Below are 18,799 nucleotides of genomic sequence, written 5' to 3'. Positions count from 1 at the left end.
TCAGAGTACCCCCGAGTACCTGTCACCAGGCCATCAGAGTACCCCCGAGTACCTGTCACCAGGCCATCAGAGTACCCCCGAGTACCTGTCACCAGGCCATCAGAGTACCCGAGTACCTGTCACCAGGCCATCAGAGTACCCGAGTACCTGTCACCAGGCCATCAGAGTACCCGAGTACCTGTCACCAGGCCATCAGAGTACCCGAGTACCTGTCACCAGGCCATCAGAGTACCCCAGTACTTATTTGCAGCCTATGTCTCATAGAATATACGTTGGGATGTTTGCTTTCCAAAATGGGGTCATTTTGTGGGTAATTTCACTGTCCTGGTGGTCCAGGACCTTCAAAAGTGTGATGGGTAGGAATGAAATGAGATGTGTCATTTATGCTCCTAGAACGCCTGAACGTACTACTACCTCTCTATGTGGGCAGGCTGTGTAAAAGTCCTACACATGTGGTATCGCCATACTTGGGAGGAGTAGCAGAATGTGTTTTGGGTTGTAATTTTTGCTATATACATGCTATGTGTTCGAAATATCTCATAAATTGACAATTTTGTGTAAAAAAAAAATGCGTTTTAATTTTTTTCCACATATTCCAAAAACTTCTGGAAAAAAATTAACCGTTCAAAAGACTCATTATGCCTCACAGATTATACGTTGGGGTGTTTGCTTTCCAAAATGGGGTCATTTTATGGGAAATTCCATTGTCCTGGTCCTCCAGGGCCTTCAAAAGTGTAATAGGTGGTTGAGAAATGAGATGCGTCATTTTTGCTCGTAGAACGTCTGAAGGTACTACATCAATGTTGGTGCTCTGTATGTGGCCAGGCTGTGTAAAAGTCTCAAACATGTGGTATCGCCGTACTCGGGAAGAGTAGCAGAATGTATTTTGGGGTGTAATTTGTTGTATGCATATGTTGTGTGTGAGAAATAACCTGATAATATGACAATTTTGTAAAAAAATAATAATAATAAAAAAAAATCTTCATTTTGCAAAGAATTGTGGGAAAAAATGACAACTTAAAAAAACTCACCATGCTACTTACTTAATACCTTGGAATGTCTACTTTGTAAAAAGGGGTCATTTTGGGGGTATTTGTACTTTCCTGACTTGTTAGTGTCTCAAGAAATGAGATACACCTGATGTACTGAAGGCCTGATCAGATGTGATCAATTTTCAGCGATTGGCACCATAGTTTGTAGACTCTATAACTTTCACAAAGACCAAATAATATATACTAATGTGGGTTATTTTTACCAAAGATATGTAAAAGTATATATTTTGGCCAAACTGTATGAAGAAAAATTACTAATTAGCAAAAATTTATGACAAAAACAAAGAAAAGGGCATTTTTTTCACAAAATTTACGTTTTATTTTATTTATAGCACAAAAAATAAAAAACTCACTAGTGATTAAATACCACTAAAGGAAAGCTCTATTTGTGTGGAAAAAAGGACGCAAGTTTCATATGGGTACAGTGTTGCATGACTGAGTAATTGTCATTCAAACTGTGAGAGCGCTGAAAATTGGTCTGGTCAGGAAGGGGGTGTAACTGCACTGTATTGAGGTGGTTAAACACTCTATAACAGTGATGGCGAACCTTGGCACCCCTGATGTTTTGGAACTACATTTCCCATGATGCTCATGCACTCTGCAGTGTAGTTGAGCATCATGGGAAATGTAGTTCCAAAACATCTGGAGTGCCGAGGTTCGCCATCACTGCTCTATAATATAAAAAAGAAGGTCTGGCAGTACCGGAAGCTAGGTCCTACTTCCTGGCCTCATAGCTACAGCAACTGGTTGGCTGGGGATTGGAAGATCCCCTGGACCCAATACTTAGAATATTAGGCACCTCTACAGACGCAGGTATAGCACTCTTTAACCTGGAGGCAGGATATACACACCTAGACAGAGGCTAGACCAACCATAAACCTATTAAATACCCTATGGTCGCACGTTAAACGTTTACTACAGGTGCGCGGTTTTCTAACACTCACTCCTATCTGGGGGAATGCCAATTATAGTGAATTTTTAAAGCTTAAGGGGCTAAACACCTGGAGAGAGAAAGGTATCCAATTCCTGTCCCAATTGTACAGCGGACATGTTTTAAAATCCTTTATGGAGATACAGGTGGAGTTTGGCATACCACGCAATGATTTTTTTTCAAATACCTACAACTGAGACATGCATTACAATCGCAGTCCCGGCTCATGCCACTCTGACTGACCATGTCATTGTGCAATTGATCCTAATGGAGTGGGTTAAAAAAAGGTATGATCTCTAGAGGGTATGGCATTATTCTTAATGCACTTCAGGACTCTGCCGGTCTACCATGTAGGCGAAAATGGGAGGGTGATCTGGGACCGATGGCTGAAGAGACGTGGAATCTTGGCCTAGCCTCCGCCCCCTCGGTCTCAGTGTCGGCCTCCCAAAAACTGTCACATCTCTATTTACTGCACAGAGTCTACAGAACACCTGCCAAGCTACATGGTTGGGGCCTCCGTGATACACCCTTATGCCCTAAGTGCATGAGGGACCATGGCGACCTCCTACATATGTTCTGGATATGTCCAAAACTGGTTCGTTACTGGAATGGGATCCTCAAGGTCATTTCTCAGGTGTTTTCGATCATCATTCCAAAGAATCCCGTGGTTTGCTTGTTGGGAGCCCTGGATGAGGAGATGTTGACTCCAGCAATTATCCGACTACTTTATGTAGCCAGAAAACTTATAGTGCAGTTATGGATTACTCACAGGGTCCCCACCAGGCAACATTGAATCTATCAGGTGAACAAAATGCTAATCAGGGAAAAGTTGGCCTACCAACACAGGAATGCACCACACAAATTTTACACAATGTGGCAGGATATTCTGGATATTCCGGGACTGGCGCCTCATCAGCTGATCAAATATAGATTGTTACAGGGATATTTCAGATGTGACAGAACCTATGGTGTGGAGAACTTTTACTTACCAATTGTTCATGGGTGTGACAGCAGATGGGGTTGCACCCTGTCAAACAGTGACAGGTGTCTGGGGTTCAAGGAACATACCCAATGCTATAGCCCGTGTGTGTTATGTGTTCTGAACTTTTTTTTCCCGTTTTCTTTTTTATATTTTCCTTTGACTATGCTTTTGTTCTATACTGCCACTAGTAATGTGTAAATCTACTGTATAATTGTCCCTTGTGGACCACTGTAACATGTACGGCCAACGTTGACTGACTTATTGTGCTTTGACATTGTCTGTCTGATTTTCTATTGCATGTAACATTTCAATCTTTAATAAAAACTTCTTTTGGTTAAACAAAAAAAAAGTGTATATGGATTGGAAAGTTATAGCATCTACAAAATAGGGGCGATAGATTTTTGACATTGTTATTATTATTATTATTATTTTTACTAATAATGGCGGTGATCGGTGATTTTTAGCGGGACTGCGACATTGCGGTGGCCAAATCGAACACTTTTGACACCTTTTTTTGGGACCAGTGATACAGCGATCAGTGCTATAAAATGCACTGATTGCTGTATAAATGACACTGTCAGGGAATGGGTTAACACTAGGGGGCAATCAAAGGGTTAAATCTGTTCCCTGAGAAATGTTTCTAACTGTAGGGAGAGTAGACTGACTGGGAGAAGAGAGAGATTGCTATTCCTGATCACTAGGGACAGTTGATATCTCTCTTTCTCTCTCTCCCCTCTCTCCTGACAGATCGGGGATCTGTTTGCTTACATTGACAGATCTCCATTCATGGCTCTTTGTGGCGTAATCGCGGATGTCCGACAGACATCGTGGCCGTCGGCAACACGCATCTGCTCCGGTGCTGCTCACGCCCGTCTATATCTTTTGCACAAAGCAATGTATAGCTATGGCGATTCGTGCAATAGAGCTGACCTGCCGCCGTATATCTGTGGTGACTGGTCAGCAAGTGGTTAATGGTTGAGCTGCGATGACATCACTTACATGCACACTGCAGTTACCGCCGTGGCACAGACTTCTGAATGGAGAGCACAGACCATTCAGATCCCAATGTGCCTGTGCCAGTGATGTCATCAGCTGATGCCAGAGTAAATAGTGGCTACATTTAGCAGATATTTACTGTACTTATAGGTAAGCCTTACTATAGGCTTTCTTGCAGGTAAAAATCAAAGAAGTGACTTAAATTGGAACTAAAACCTCCTATCCTTTATAGCCAAGGAAGCTGACATCTTAGCCTTTGATTGATCTGCAGTTGCTATGGTGCTGCACATGTGATCCATTATGGTTAGACAGTGTGATTGAGAGCACAACCAATTCATGACATGCCTTGCATAAAATGGTTTTGGAAAAAAAAATCTATGGACTAGTTCTTTAATTTTAAAAAAAGGCAGTGAAAATGGGAGCCTTTCATTTTTTTTTTTACATAGGTGCTGCGGAATCTTTTGGAATTTTGGGATACATGTTGCACACATTGTGAATCTTAGAGCTGATGTAAAACCTCTTGTAAAGTTTCCACAAATATTAGAACAAACATTTGCCATTTCGCTGTTCCTTTTGCTGAAATGGTGCACAGTACAATCCATATTTTTTTCTTTTCAAAAAGGAAAATGTCCCCAAGGGGATTTTCAAGGTAGCAAATGGATGAAAAAATGTTACATAGATTTAAAAAGGTTAAAATTTTATTAAATACAATTTTCAAAAATAAGTAGACCATGACAATTTAAAACATGAGCTGTGGTACAGGAGATGTAAAGACAGCACCAATGCGATTAAATATAATAATATACAACATTTAGGCATAAAACGTGTTGGTGATATGCGAATACTGATGCGTTTCAACCCTGCGGGGTCGTCTTCAGAGGATTTCCTCGCTATAAAGGAATTTTTTGCACATATTGAAATTCATGCACATGCGCAAAAAAGTAATAGTATAAACTCTTTAAATATAGTTACCAACCACATCTTGCTGTACAAAATCTTCTGAACCTAAAGATTTCTAAAAAAAAAAAAATCCTCCACTTGATCCCCCTCGACTTGCACCCCCTTACGCCCCCCCCTCCCCGACCGGTCGGGACTCCTTGTGGGATCAAGTGGAGTTTTTTTTTTTAGAAGACTTTAGATTTTGATTGATATAAAAAGTTTCCTTTTTTGTAAAAAAGAAAAAAGAGAGAACGTGTGGCCACTCAGCGGAGGAGTTACCCCCCCCCCCCCCCCCCCCCCGCCTCCATGTCTAATGTTTTTTTTTCAGGATGCCTGAGCTGCCCCTCGCGCGGGAAAACACTTTCATTTGAAAAGAAAGAAAGAAAGGAGGGAGGGGGCTGTAATTCGTATGGGGGGGCATGGCTAACGGCGTCAGACGCCGGCCACACATGGAGGAAGTGTAAGCGCTGTGTATGTTTAGCTGCTGCTGGCTGTGGAGGGACAGAGCAAGAGGATGGCTTATTCAGGTTAGTGACACATTATACTTTACCAGTCTAGGATTAATAGCAGCCAATGACGCTGGACTATTGCCTAGCAATGTACATTCTTTGAGTGCCCCTGCTTTATGCTTCAGGCTATGAATGGTAATGGGACCAGAAACTCCTCTAAGGGTTCTAAAGGGGTCAATGGTTTTACTATAAACTAAATCCATTTCCAAAAGAATGTCATCCCCCTTGAGAGGAAACTGTTGCATAAACGCTTCAGTCCCTGTATATATCTTACAAGAGGTTTTTTTCTTCTACCATTTGTAATTTGGAAAGAAGATTGATGCTATGATGTCTCTCCATAGTGGGGCTAAACATAGCAGATTCCCATCTAGTGCTCAGGACCCTCTTATTGAGGTGCAGGAGGCTGGGGATCAGGTAGATCTTCACAAATATTTGGAAGATAGTTATTTATCCTCTTCTTCTCTTAATATGGAAGAAGTAGCATCACAAGACAGGTTGCTTGTGTACTCCATTACTCAACTTTTTTGCTGCCTGCAGTGCAGGCTCTTGAGGAACCTTCCTCTGATTGGGTTCATTAAAACCTCCCCCATTTGGGGATGTTTTTCCCTATTCATGGTGCTCGCTTCAGCAGCACATATACTAGAAAAGCTTATGTATTCTGAATGGGAACATCCGGATAAATATTATCCTCCCAAGAAATTCTCCACACTTTATTCTATGGAAGAGGATTTCTGTGAAAGAAAATGTGTGGGGGGGGGGGGGGGGAGTTCCAGCAATTGATGCTGCAATCGCCTCAGTGAGCAACAATCTCACATGTCAGGTGGATATTGCACTGATGTTAAAGGATCCAACAGATAAAAAGTTGTAACTTCTTTCTAAAAACAATATGTTTTTAGCAAGTTCAGTAGCGCAGCCGGTCCTTGCTGCAATTGGTGTATCTCAGTCCATCAAGGAACAGTTTGTAGAGATACTTTAAATTTGGCCTGATCACCAGGCCCAGCAATGGGCTGATATATCAGATGCACTGTGTTTCACAGTAGATGCTATGAAAGACTCTATCATTTAAGTCTTGTGGCTTATGTTTGGACTACTGCATTCTCGCAGAGTTCTGTGGCTGAATAATTGGTCAGCCGAAGCACCGTGTAAAAAGCTCTTAGCCAGTTTTCCCTTTCATGATGAATGGCTGTTTAGAGACGATCTGGATAAGTACGTCCAAAGGATTTCTAATGGGAAAAGCTCTCTTTTACCAGTAAAGAAGAAATTCAAGCATCAGCCTCTAGGCAGTCTCGACAGCCTCACCGTTGGGTTCAAGGGGAAGTCCCCAAGGGCAGCACCAGAGTCCGAGGAGATCTTCGGGCAGAAAGCCCACAAAGCAGAATGCTTAAACCTCATGAAGGGGCACCCACGCCCGCTCGGGTGGGGAGAAGGCTCCTGCAATTCTCAAGACAACGTCGGGACAGATGGATGGCTTCTGCAGTTTTTCCTCTAGACTAGAATTTCGACAGTTTCCGTCTCCTCTTTTTTTTCTGAGGGCAGGAAGGGCAGGTTTTGATTCAAACCTTTTTACGGTTCCAGAACCAAACGAGGAGGTAAGACCCATTCTAGATCTCAAAGATCTGAATTGACACTTATACATCCGAAACTTTCACAAGGAGTCGATCCGATCAGTTGTGTCCATCCTGCAAGGAGGGGAGTTTTTTTGGCTTCAATCGATATCAAAGATGCTTATCTCCATGTGCCAATATTTCCCGCTCACCAGAAATTTCTAAAATATTAAATCATCATTTTCAGTTGTGGCTCTGCCATTCGGTTTAGCCACAGCACCACGGGTGTTCTGCAAAATTCTGGCACCTCCTTTAGCCAGATTAAGGGCTCAAGGAATAACAGTCCTAGCCTATTTAGACGATCTACCTTTAATGGATCATTCAGTCTCAGGTCTAAACCAGAGTCTGATTACAGCTGTAACTACCTGGAATCTCTGGGTTGGATACTCAACCTAGAAAAATCCTCCTTAGAATCATCAAGGAGATTACAGTACTTGGGGCTGATTATAGATACTGTGGAATCCGTTCCATTGTAGGACTAATTCAACTTATCAAAACAAGGAAAAATCCTTCCATTCGACTGTGCATTAGATTGTTTGGGGAAATGGTGGCCTCCTTCGAGGCAATCCCTCGAGCAGTTTTTCACTCAAGCCCTCTTCAAAAGACCATCCTGTCGGTCTCGAATAAAAAGATTCAGGCCTTGGTTTTTTTTTCAATACGCTTGGCTCCCGAAATAAGTCAGAGCCTAAATTGGTGGTTGTTATCCAGCAAAAGGTTAAATATTTTCTACCTGTATCCTGGGAAGTATTAACAACAGATACCAGCCTTCTAAGCTGGGGAGCAGCCCTGGAAGAAGATTCAAAGGAGGGGGGTAAGTGCTGCAAATGGTCTGGAAATGGCCTGACCCACATCCCAGTTAATGGTAGATGCGGAAAGGGTGCCTCAGCGGGACTTTAAAGGGGCAGGACAAATATTTAGTAGGCAATATCTTACTTTAAAACAAATATTTTTATTTTACTACAAGTAAAATCAAAGGGGTAGGTATATGACAACTACCCCTTTGATTTTACTTGTAGTAAAATAAAAATATTTGTTTTAAAGTAAGATATTGCCTACTAAATATTTGTCCTGCCCCTTTAAAGTCCCGCTGAGGCACCCTTTCCGCATCTACCTCTGGAAGAAGATTCTGTCCAGGGGACATGGGCCAGGTTAAAGGACCTTTTCTATCAACATTTTGGAAGATTCAGGCGGTACGTCTGGCCCTAGAATCTTGGATGGTCAGACTACGGGACTGTCCTGCCAAGATTCAGTCCTACAAGGCCACGACGGTGGCTTACGTCAATTATCAGGGGGCACGAGAAGTCGTGCAGCCCAAAAAAGAGGTGAATAATGTTCTAGCTTGGGCAGAACACAACATTCCTTGCCTATCTGCAATTTGCATTTCAGGAATAGAGAATTGGCAGGCGGGCTACTTTAGTTGCCAACAATTATTCAGAGAGAATGGTCTCTCCACCCCGACATCTTCCTAGCGATATGTCAGAGATGGGGTATTCCGGACATGGACCATATTATATTCGCTTCCAAATTCAACAACAAAGTCGACAACTTTGTGTCAAGAATTAGGGATCCGCTAGCAGGTGGAACAGATGCATTAGTCTTCCCATGGGATCAGTTTTTCACTGAGCGATGCGTTTCCTCCAGTTCTGCTACTTCAGCGCCTTCTCCACAGGATCAAGCAGGAACGAAAGGAGGTGATTCTGGTGGCCCCAGTGGGTCCCAGAAGATTATTGATTTACTGAGATCATAAAGATGGCAGTAGGAGTCCTTCGGACTCTGCCATTATAGCCAGACCGTCTCGCACAAGGTCCGGTATTTCATCCTACCTTACGGACGAAAAATTTAACAGGTTTGACTGTTGAATCCCACTTTATAAAGGATCGTGGGTGATCTGCTTCGGTAGTGTCTACTTTGATTGATGCCAGGAAGCCGGCTTCCAGAATCATTTACTATAGGGTCTGGAAGGCATATGTTTCTTGGTGTGGATCCAGGGGTTGGCACCCCAGGAAGTATGTCATAGGCAGGATCCCTGATTCCTGCAAATAGGATCTGAAATAAAGCTGGCCATGACTTCTATCAAGGGCCAGATCCCGGCCTTGTCAGTGTTTTTTCAATGGCCTCTTGCTTCCCAATCTTGGTGCGTAGCTTATTCAGGGGGTAACACAGATTTTTTCCCCCTGTCAAGGCACCTCTAAATCCTTGGGATTTAAATTTGGTCTTTTCGGCTTTGCTGAATCAGCTGTTTGAACCTTTACAAGAAATTCCCTTGGTTCTTTTGAGAAGAAAGATATTCTTTCTGGTTGCCATTTCTTCTGCTAAAAGTGTATCAGAACTAGCCGCTCTGTCTTGTAAAGAGACATATTTGATCATGCATAAGGATGAGGTGATTTTTTGTCCTTAACCTGAATTCCTACCAAAAGTGGTAATAGGTTTTTTCATTTAAATCAAGATATTATTCTTGCTTCTTTCTCCCCAGAGCCTTAATCTAGGGAAGAGAAAGCACTACATTCCCTTGATGTAGTAAGAGCGATCAGAGTCTATTTAAAGGTGACCGCTCAGGTTCGCAAAACACATGCTTTGTTTGTACTGCCAGAAGGTCCAAAATGTGGACAGGCAGTGTCAAAATCTACTATTTTCCAAACTGATTCGTCAAGTGATTGTTCAAGCTTCGACTTGAGAAGGAAATTCTTCCTTCTTATGTTAGAGCACACTCATCCAGGGTGATTAGTGCCTCTTGGGTAGTGCATCATCAGGCCTCTATGGCTCAGATCTGTAAGGCCGCGACTTGGTCTTCGTTTTATATGTTTACCAGATTTTATCAAATCTGTGTTAAAGGTCATGAGGATATTGCCTTTGGGCGCAGTATACTGCAGGCTTTAGTATGAGTCCTCTGACCTTCTGTTTTTTGTTGTGTCTCTCCCTTCAGTTGCCATTGCTATGGGACATCCCGCATAGTAATTACTATAGCTCTGTGTCCCCTGATGTAAGAAAAGAAAACAGGATTTTTAAAACCGTTTACCTGTAAAATCCTTTTCTTTGATGTACATCAGGGGACACAGAAGTCCCTCCCTTCTTGGTATACACTTGTATACACTACAAAACTGAGGACTCCCAGTAGTGGGAGTGGTTATATAGGGAGTACACTTCTTGCCTTGTGTCCATCACCTATCAGTGGCCTTATAACCCACATAGTATTTACTATGGCTCTGTGTCCCTTGATGTACATCAAAGAAAAGGATTTTACAGGTAAGCTGTTTTAAAAATCCTGTTTTTGTCCTTTTTTTCACACAAATAGAGATTTCTTTTGGTGGTATTTAATCACCGGTAGATATTTTATTTCTTGCGATATAAAAGAAAAAAGACTGAAAAATGTGTAAAAAAAAATAATTGTTCTTTGTTATTAAATTTAGCAAATTAGTAATTTTTCTTGATAAATTTTGGGCAAAATTTATACTGCTACATATCTTTAGTAAAAATAACTACAAATTGGTGTATATTATTTGATCTTTGTGAAAGTTATAGAGTCCACGGGCTATGGTGCCAATATCTGCAAATTGATCACACCTGAAGTACTGACGGACTATCTCTTTTCTTGAGACCCTAACATGCCACAAAAGTACAAATACCACCCAAATGACCCCTTTTTGGAAAGAAGACATTCTAAGGTATTTAGAAGGAGGCATGGTGAGTTTTTTAAAGTTATCTTTTTTTCCCCACAATTCTTTACAAAAGCAAGATTTATTTTTTTCACAAAATTGTCATATTAGCAGGTTATTTCTCACACACAGCATATACATACCACCAATCACACCCCAAAACACATTCTGCTATTACTCCTGAGTATGGCAATACCGCATGTGTGAGACTTTTTTACACAGCTTGGCCAAATACAGAGGCCCAACATGCAGGAAGCACCTGCAGGCGTTCTAGAGCACCCAGGCCAATTCTGACATTTCTCTCCTACATGTAAAAATCATAATTTATTTGTTAGGAAATTACATAGAACCCCAAAACATTATATATATATATATATATATATATATATATATATATATATATATATATATATTTTTTAGCAAAGACCCTAGAGAATACAATGGCAGTCGTTGCAACTTTTTATCTCGCACGGTACTTGCAGAGCAATTTTTCGATTGCGTAAAAAAAAAAAAAAAAAAAAAAACAGTAAAGTTAGCCCAATGTTTTTTCATAATGTGAAAGATGAAGTTACGCCGAGTAAATAGATACCTAAAATGTCACCCTTCAAAATTGCTCGTGAAATGCCGCCAAACTTCGCTACAAAAATGATTGCTCTCGCGCTAAAGTTCACAATGATACCTCACGTGTGGTTTGAACACCATTTTCATATGTGGGCGGGACTTGCGTATGCGTTCGCTTCTGCATGCGAGCACACAAGGACAAGGGCGCTTTAAAAAAAAAAAATTTATTGTTCGTTTTACTTTACTTATTTTAGTTTTACACTTTTTTTTCCCCCAAAAAAAATTTTTTGTTCACTTTTATTCCTATTACAAGGAATGTAAACATCCCTTATAATAGGAATATGGCATGACAGGTCCTCTTTACAATGAGATATGGGGTTAATAAGACCCCACATCTCACTTCTAGACTGGAAAGCCTGAAAAAAAAAAACGATCCTGGCTTCAATCGTAGCGGTGAGTTGGTAGAAGCACCAGAGGGCAGCGGGGGCGTCCCCTCTCGCCTCCCGCAAGATCAATCAAGCAGCGGAACAGCCGTTATGATCGTTCTTCGAAATCTGATATCTGAAAGATGCCTGTAGCTGCAGGCATCATTCAGATATCCCCACACAAAGTCAAGGACGTCATATGAAGGCTGGCAGACGGGAAGGGGTTAAAACACATTTTTTTTTTTAACACAAAGTTGTCCATTTATACAATATTTCTAACACATAGCATGTACATGCCAAAAATGACACCCCAAAATAGATTCTCCTACTCCTCCTGAGTATGGCGATACCACATGTGTGAGACTACCACAGCCTGGCCACATACAGAAGCATAGTACAGCCTAGTATGGGGTATGACTGGGTATCGCCGAGTATGGCTGAGTATCACTGAGTATTGGCTTGTGTATTGCAGAGTATGGCTTGTGTATTGCAGAGCATGGCTGGGTATGGAGGGATGGCCGAGCATGGATGAATGGCTGGCTCCGTCATTTGACAGAGCAATCACGTGGTAAACAGCCGTGATCAGCTATGGATGTTTTCGGGTGCGTGCTCCAGGGGGCACCCGAGAGCGGAATTCTGGGGGGACGTTATAGTACGCCCTCCCAGAGTTAAGCAACCACCCTGTAGCCGTCATTCGGCTATGGGCCGGTTGCTAAGTGGTTAATTGTCATTGTCTACTTCTTTTTGACAATTGTCATTAATAAAATTTGAACCTTTTTAAATCTATGTAACATTTTTTTCATCCATTTACTGCCTTGAAAACCCCCTTGGGGGACATTTCCCTTTTTGCATATTGTTTGGGGTGTGCAGCAGACTTCTTTTCTCTTTAGGCGTCTTTTTCTTCCATATTTTTTTCTTTTCTTGTCACATTTTAAAAAGTATGCTGTAGTTTGCCTTTTTTGGAGTCAGGAATTTGTGTAACACTCAGGTTGGTCTACACTGGCATTCACAGTAAAACTTTCTGAACTGGTGTGCCGCAGCACAATAGGGTGCCGCCAGAGGTACTCAGGTGTGCCACATGATCATGGGAGAGAAGGGCTGTTAGATGAGCCTGATCGCTCGATCCCCTGCTGAACTGTACATCGGCACTGCAAGGGAGCTCCATCAGCTTCAGCAAAGTGGAAGTAAAGGGAGGAGGGGCAGTGTGCTGTGCTCCCTGCTTCCCCCTACAGTGCAGTACCCGGCTGAATGAGGAAAGGTACTGTGCTAGAACATTTTAAAGGACTTTATACGGGTGTGTGTATGTTACTTTTAATCCTGCCTCCCTATTCCTGTACCATTTGAACTGCTTTTGTAGGGCTTGTTAGTGATAGCATCAAGGACTGCTGCTCCTCTGAAAAGCAATCCATGCTTAGATCTCTTTTTAGAGGCATTTGGCAGGTGGTAAAAAGGCAATATGTGCCTCCTCACCACCTGTTTTGAGTCCGTAAATGAAGCATCACCAAATCGCAAACATGTAATGCACACAGTTGCAGAGTAGTTACAGTGCAGCTCCATTCACCCTGGGTATACCTCCAGCTGCAGCCACAGCATGTGTACACCCCCAGCTGCTGCCTCTGCAGCTAAATGGGGAGAAGTTGTGGTTGTAAAAACAGCTCAACCATGTGGTTTTACCACCCCTCCAACCTGACATGAACAAGTCCTTGGTACACATCTGGTGTGGATGCATGCTACGTGTAGGGCAGGCTATTAATTTCAGTGGGCTTCCCTACCCACAGAAATCAAGGAAAGCAGTCCTCGAGCCTTTTTTAACCACTTCCTGCCTGCCGGCCATCATGATGTCCTTGACTTTGTGCTGGTATATCTAAATGCCTGCTGCTACAGGCATCAAGATATCGGCTTTTTCAGCCGGTGATTCCCTACACCATAAGAACGATCATATTGGCTGTTCCGCCGCTTGATCGTTCTTACAGGTGGTGAGAGGGGATGTCCCTCCCCCTCCCGCCACCCTCCGGTGCTTCTACTGACTCTGCGCTTCCAACGTTGAGTCGGAGACAGGATCCACCAGGTGAGAGTCTTCCTTCCTTCAGACAAGCTGCAGACTCTTCAAGCTGCGGTGAAGTTGCTGGTGTCCCGCAGGTGGTCATCACTACGTTTTTGCATGAGAGTCCTGGGTCTCATGGTAGCCATTTTCGAGATCCTGTCCAAATGGAACAAATCTCCGTTATCTCTGGATTGTCAAATTTGGCTGAGCCAGCTAGTCTGGGATTCCCTGCTCTGGTGGCTGAGGTCTCCGGCCCTTCGGTCCAGGAAGTCATTCCATCCTCTTCATTGGACGGTGATCACAACGGACGCCAGCCTGACTGGTTGGGGGGGAGTTTGGGGGTGGAACAACTGGCTGCAGCACTAGAGGTCGCTCACATCCTGCGGTGGGCAGAGCGGCGCATGGCTGCTCTGTCAGCCATGTACATTCCAGGAGTAGACAACTGGCAGGCGGACTACCTAAGTCGTCAGATGCTGGACCAAGTGGAATGGTTGCTGCATCCGGATGTATTTTGGCTCCTTTGCCTAAGGTGGGGCACACCAGATGTGGATCTCTTGGCTTCTTGACTCAATCGAAAGGTACAGAGGTTTGTGGCCAGGTCAAAAGATCCCTGGGCGGACGCGGCAGACGCGTTGGTGGCTCTATGGGGGCATTATCAATTCCCCCCACTCAAACTTCTACCACGTCTGCTTCGCAGAGTGGAGGCTGAGAGGATTCTGGTGATTCTGATTGACCCAGATTGGCCTCGGCATCCTTGGTACGCCAACATAGTACAAATGGTGGCGGATGTTCCTTGGCGGCTGCCGATGCGAGACGACCTTCTGTCGCAAGGTCCAACACTTCATCCTGCTTTACAGTCGCTGGCTTTAACTGCATGGCTGTTGAAAGCCAGGTGCTAAGGGACCGAGGTCTGTCGGATTTGATAATCTCCACTATGCAGAGGGCACGGAAATCATCTTCTCTGAAGGTTTATCACCGTGCATGGAAGGCCTACACCTCCATGTGTGAGGAGATGAGGTGGCTATGTTCAGTTTCCAGGATCCTGCTGTTTAAGCAGCGAGGAGTGGATCGGAAACTTGCATTAAGAACCATTAAGGGGCAGGTATTAGCTTTGACTGTCTTTTTTCAGCGACCTTTGGTGACTCATTCATTGGTGAGTACTTTTGTGCAGGGGGTTCGACATGTGACCCCTCCGGTTCGACTACCACTGCCTCCGTGGGATTTGAATCTGGTGCTCTTAGTGCTTCAGAAACCACCGTTTGAAAACATTAGGGAGATCCCCTTATTGACACTCTCTCAGAAAGTAGTCTTTTTAGTGGCTATTATATCTGCCAGGTGGGTTTCTGAGATGGCGGTCTTGTAATGCAAGCCTCCCTACTTGGTCCTTCACAAGGATAAGGCAGTGCTGCCTGCAGCCTTCATTTCTCCCAAAGGTTGTTTTGACCTTTCATGTAAATGAGAACATTGGGCTTCCATCCTTGGCCGTCACACCCCAAAGGGGTTGCCTTGCATTTCTTGGACGTGGTCCGGGCTCTGCGGGTGTATCTGTCTGCTACAGCTCCTTTTCGGAGGTCGGATTCGCTGTTTGTATCGGTGGCTGGTCCAAAGAAGGGCCTGGCGGTCTCGTCGGCCACCATTTCTCGGTGGATGAGACAGATCGTGTTTCAGACTTATGCCTTAAGGGGGCGGTCGCCCCCCTTTCCTTTCACAGAGCATAAGACCAGGGCACTTGGTGCCTCCTGGGCTTTCCAACATCAAACGTCCATTTCCCAGGTGTGTAAGGCAGCAACCTAGTTGTCCGTTCACGCTTTGACTAAATTTTACAAGATTGATGTGAGTGCATCTTCGGATGCTTGCTTCGGCCGCAAGGTTTTGCAGGCGGATGTTTAAGGTTGCAACTCCTCCATTGAGGAGCTCTGGTTGTTATGAGTGGAGTTATTTTTTGCTGTTCCCACCCCTTGGTTTTTTTTTACACTGCTTGGGGACATCCCTAAGGTCAAGATTGAAGATGCTGTGTCCGTCAATGAATGAAAGAGAAAATAGGATTTTTGTACTCCTTTTCTCTGAAGTTCATTGCCAGACACAGTACCCACCCCTCCTATTTATGTTTGTACTGCTTTTTGACAAACTGAGCTGCTGGAAGCATTGTGAGGGGTTATAGCCAGTAGGACCGCCCCCTGGGCGGTACTGTGCAGTTTTGCTGTTTTTACATGTTCTGCCTAGTCCTCTCCTGAAGGTGGCGATATAACCCTAAGGTCAAGATTGAATATACTGTGCTCGTCAATGAACTTCAGAGAAAAGGGTTTTACGGTGAGTACAAAAATCATATTTCAAAAATTTGTGTGCATCTTTTCTTGAATAGACCCCTTAGATCTTCGTTCTCTTGAAGAATAAGCTTCAGGATCCAACATACTTTCACATGTTTTGCATGCCTGTTCACCACTGTGTGCTGTGGATCTTTTTATTTATTTTATTTTTTTAATTTTATATGCCAACAGATTTGCTTTGAACTGCTATTATCTTATGTGTAAAGCCAGCTTTAGTACTTGTCTGTTTAGCCCTTGCTTTATTTATTGTCATATTACTTTTTTGTTATCAGGTCTCACTATCTGATGGGGAAATCAGAAAAAAAGAGCTGAAAGATGCTGAATTGGAAAAAAAGATAAAAGCTTTAAGAAAGAAGAATGAAGCCCTTGTCCGTCGATATGAAGTAAGTTATTACCAAATCTGTGAAAATTTTTCTGAAGACTTATATTTTCAAAAACCAAAAAAAAATATTTTTGTATGGCATAAAAAAAATCGAAATCATGTATTTCCTGTCAGCACACTGTACCCTGTAAATGACAACATCCTGGTGCCACAATAATTACAGCAATATCGGATAGTTAGCCTAATATTGGGTGGTGCTTGGCTCTATAAAGCAGCCAGCCTGGCCAACTCCATTACAATGAATGTTATCAGAACGTTGCTTCTAGTGTCCAGTATCTGACAAGCAGGCCATTATTCTAGATAAGGCTGACTCTGCATTAGAATTTCTTATTGTTCCATTAGGCAAAATGAGACCCTAGAAAAAAAAATTCTTAAAGCTTAACTTCAGGCATGAAGAAGAACCATTGCTGAAGCAGAATAGTGCCCACCTTGGAGAATGTCATGCTTATTATTGTTCTGCCAGTGCTATGGAATCTTCATCCGAAGTCACCCTGATGCCACTAAAGATAGCCCATCTTACTTTCCAAATGATCAGTTACCATTTGCCTGCTTCCTATGAGCAGTGTGACTGGTCACCCCACCAATGCTTGTAGTTCTTTTCACAGGTCAGCACTGCTGTATCTTCGCTGTATCTCCATCACCAACACCACCCATCCTGACCAAACTCTGCTTCACTTTTCCATCAGCAGCAAATGTCCTTTTTCATCCTGTAAGCTCTGAAAAGCCATATAGGATCCCCAGACATCCCCCCCCACGCACACTAGATTTCAGACCTATAATGACATATTTTGCTAAGGGGAAGCTGAAAGATGTTTGTGATTTGCATGGTGGTCAGCTTCAACTAGATGCATTATGTATACAAATAGCTTCTCCATCGCTTTACAGCAGTGCCCACTTTAAAAATATTCTGCCACCAAACATTTTGATATTTTCCCAGAAACAAGAAGTTGTCACAAGTTTGTATATGGGTGCATGAGTTCTACTAGCCACCTGTGTGGGTAAGGGCTAAATATAGAAGAGTTTCATGTTTTATGTGTTCTTTTGACTAACCTATTTGGCTTCTGTTGTAGTATCTTTAAATACAAGCAAAAATGTGAAATACTATTAATATTAACTATACACAGAATCACATTGAATGATTAACCCTGGTCGTGCAAAGTGTAGTAACCCTTAACTGGAAAGCTGCTTTTCACATTACGCTTATTATGCCTGAAAGTATGGTAGGTTTTATTTCTATCTTTGTAAGTTGAAAATGCTCATAACTTTCAGCCATGCAAAAGAATTGATTCACAGTTTGGCTGTTTAGTTTTCACTTTAAAAACAAATATTGAACAAGGAATTTTCACCTGATCTATGACTTTTGAATACAAGTATTTGCTAGCATCCAACTAGATGATGTGCAACTGCATTTCCCAGTAGTATAATACATTTTTAGATGATAAGATTTTCTTGACACAGGAAATTGAAGAAGACAAACGGAATGCTGAGAAACAAGGCAAGACAATTACTTCTCGCCGGGCTAAGCAAGACAACCTCACAATCACGATCACGAAGGCTCCTAATGTAAGACTAATTCACTTCTTGCTATCAGATTACCTGTAGAGAAGTATAGCGTAGTAAATGAGATACCTGCAATGTCTACTGAATGTAAATGTGGTAATCCTCTAAAGTAATAGACAGTCCCCGGGTTACAAACATGATATTTTCTATAGGTTTGATCTTAACATGAATTTGTATGTATAGTAAGTTGGAATGGGTACATTTTTTAAATGTAACTCTAGCCAAAAAAAATATACATATATATATATTTTTTTTTTGGACAGCATAGTAAAGGGCTAAAACCCCTGTAACATTTGTTGTGCTGTTTGAGCCCCTGTTCAGAAGATTTCACTTCACTATGACCATTAGAATTTCAAAAAAAAAATGTGTGGTAGAAACAAGGATTGGTGATAAATCTTCAGTGTGGAGACCTTTTTACCGTGATAACCCTTACAGGAGTGAATTTCCCTTCCTAGGGTTAGATTTTCTCTCACTCCACCTGTTGTCTCCCTCTGTTTGTAAATATGAGTCATATGTAAGTGGGATATACAGTGTGTAACTCAGTCACTGCCTGTATATTGGACATATGTTTACCCCTGACTTTTTTATTTCCAAAAAGGTAATAATGTGTTACTCTACATTTTGGGGTAGATGTTTGTGTGTTGAAGTATCCAACAACTGCATATACTTCTCAAGTACTGTTTTATTAAATCTCTATACCACAGTCTTGCCACCAGGAACAAATATTGTAATTGTGCCTTAGTTTTCTATTACAGCACATATAGACTCAGGAGGAGTCAGCACCCATATTTACTTAGGTGGGAGAACTCTGGCAATACGATTTGGCTGTTAAAG

The 18,799-nt window shown here is 42.5% G+C and overlaps 1 protein-coding gene across 11 annotated transcripts in view; it reads left to right on the top strand.

Annotated features, from left to right (window-relative positions):
* The window catches only part of CCDC9B (coiled-coil domain containing 9B), a 354,785-nt gene that overhangs the window by 48,430 nt on the left and 287,556 nt on the right, over positions 1–18,799 (top strand). For 10 of the 11 annotated variants that reach the window (XR_013264897.1, XR_013264895.1, XR_013264896.1 and 7 more), the window contains exons 3-4: positions 16,296–16,406; positions 17,864–17,968. Coding sequence is in view for 8 of the 11 variants with exons in the window: in XM_077464874.1 (XP_077321000.1) it covers positions 16,296–16,406; positions 17,864–17,968 (216 nt within the window). In the remaining 3 variants the exon portion in view is untranslated. The remainder of the gene's footprint in view (positions 1–16,295; positions 16,407–17,863; positions 17,969–18,799) is intronic. The other variant, XM_077464872.1, reaches the window with a different exon arrangement.

This window comes from Lithobates pipiens, unplaced genomic scaffold (genome assembly GCF_037356315.1).
Source record: "Lithobates pipiens isolate NorthernLeopardFrog02 unplaced genomic scaffold, aLitPip1_a1.2 Scaffold_30, whole genome shotgun sequence".
Taxonomy (NCBI): domain Eukaryota; kingdom Metazoa; phylum Chordata; class Amphibia; order Anura; family Ranidae; genus Lithobates; species Lithobates pipiens.
This window is presented reverse-complemented; position numbering and strand designations above follow the sequence as displayed.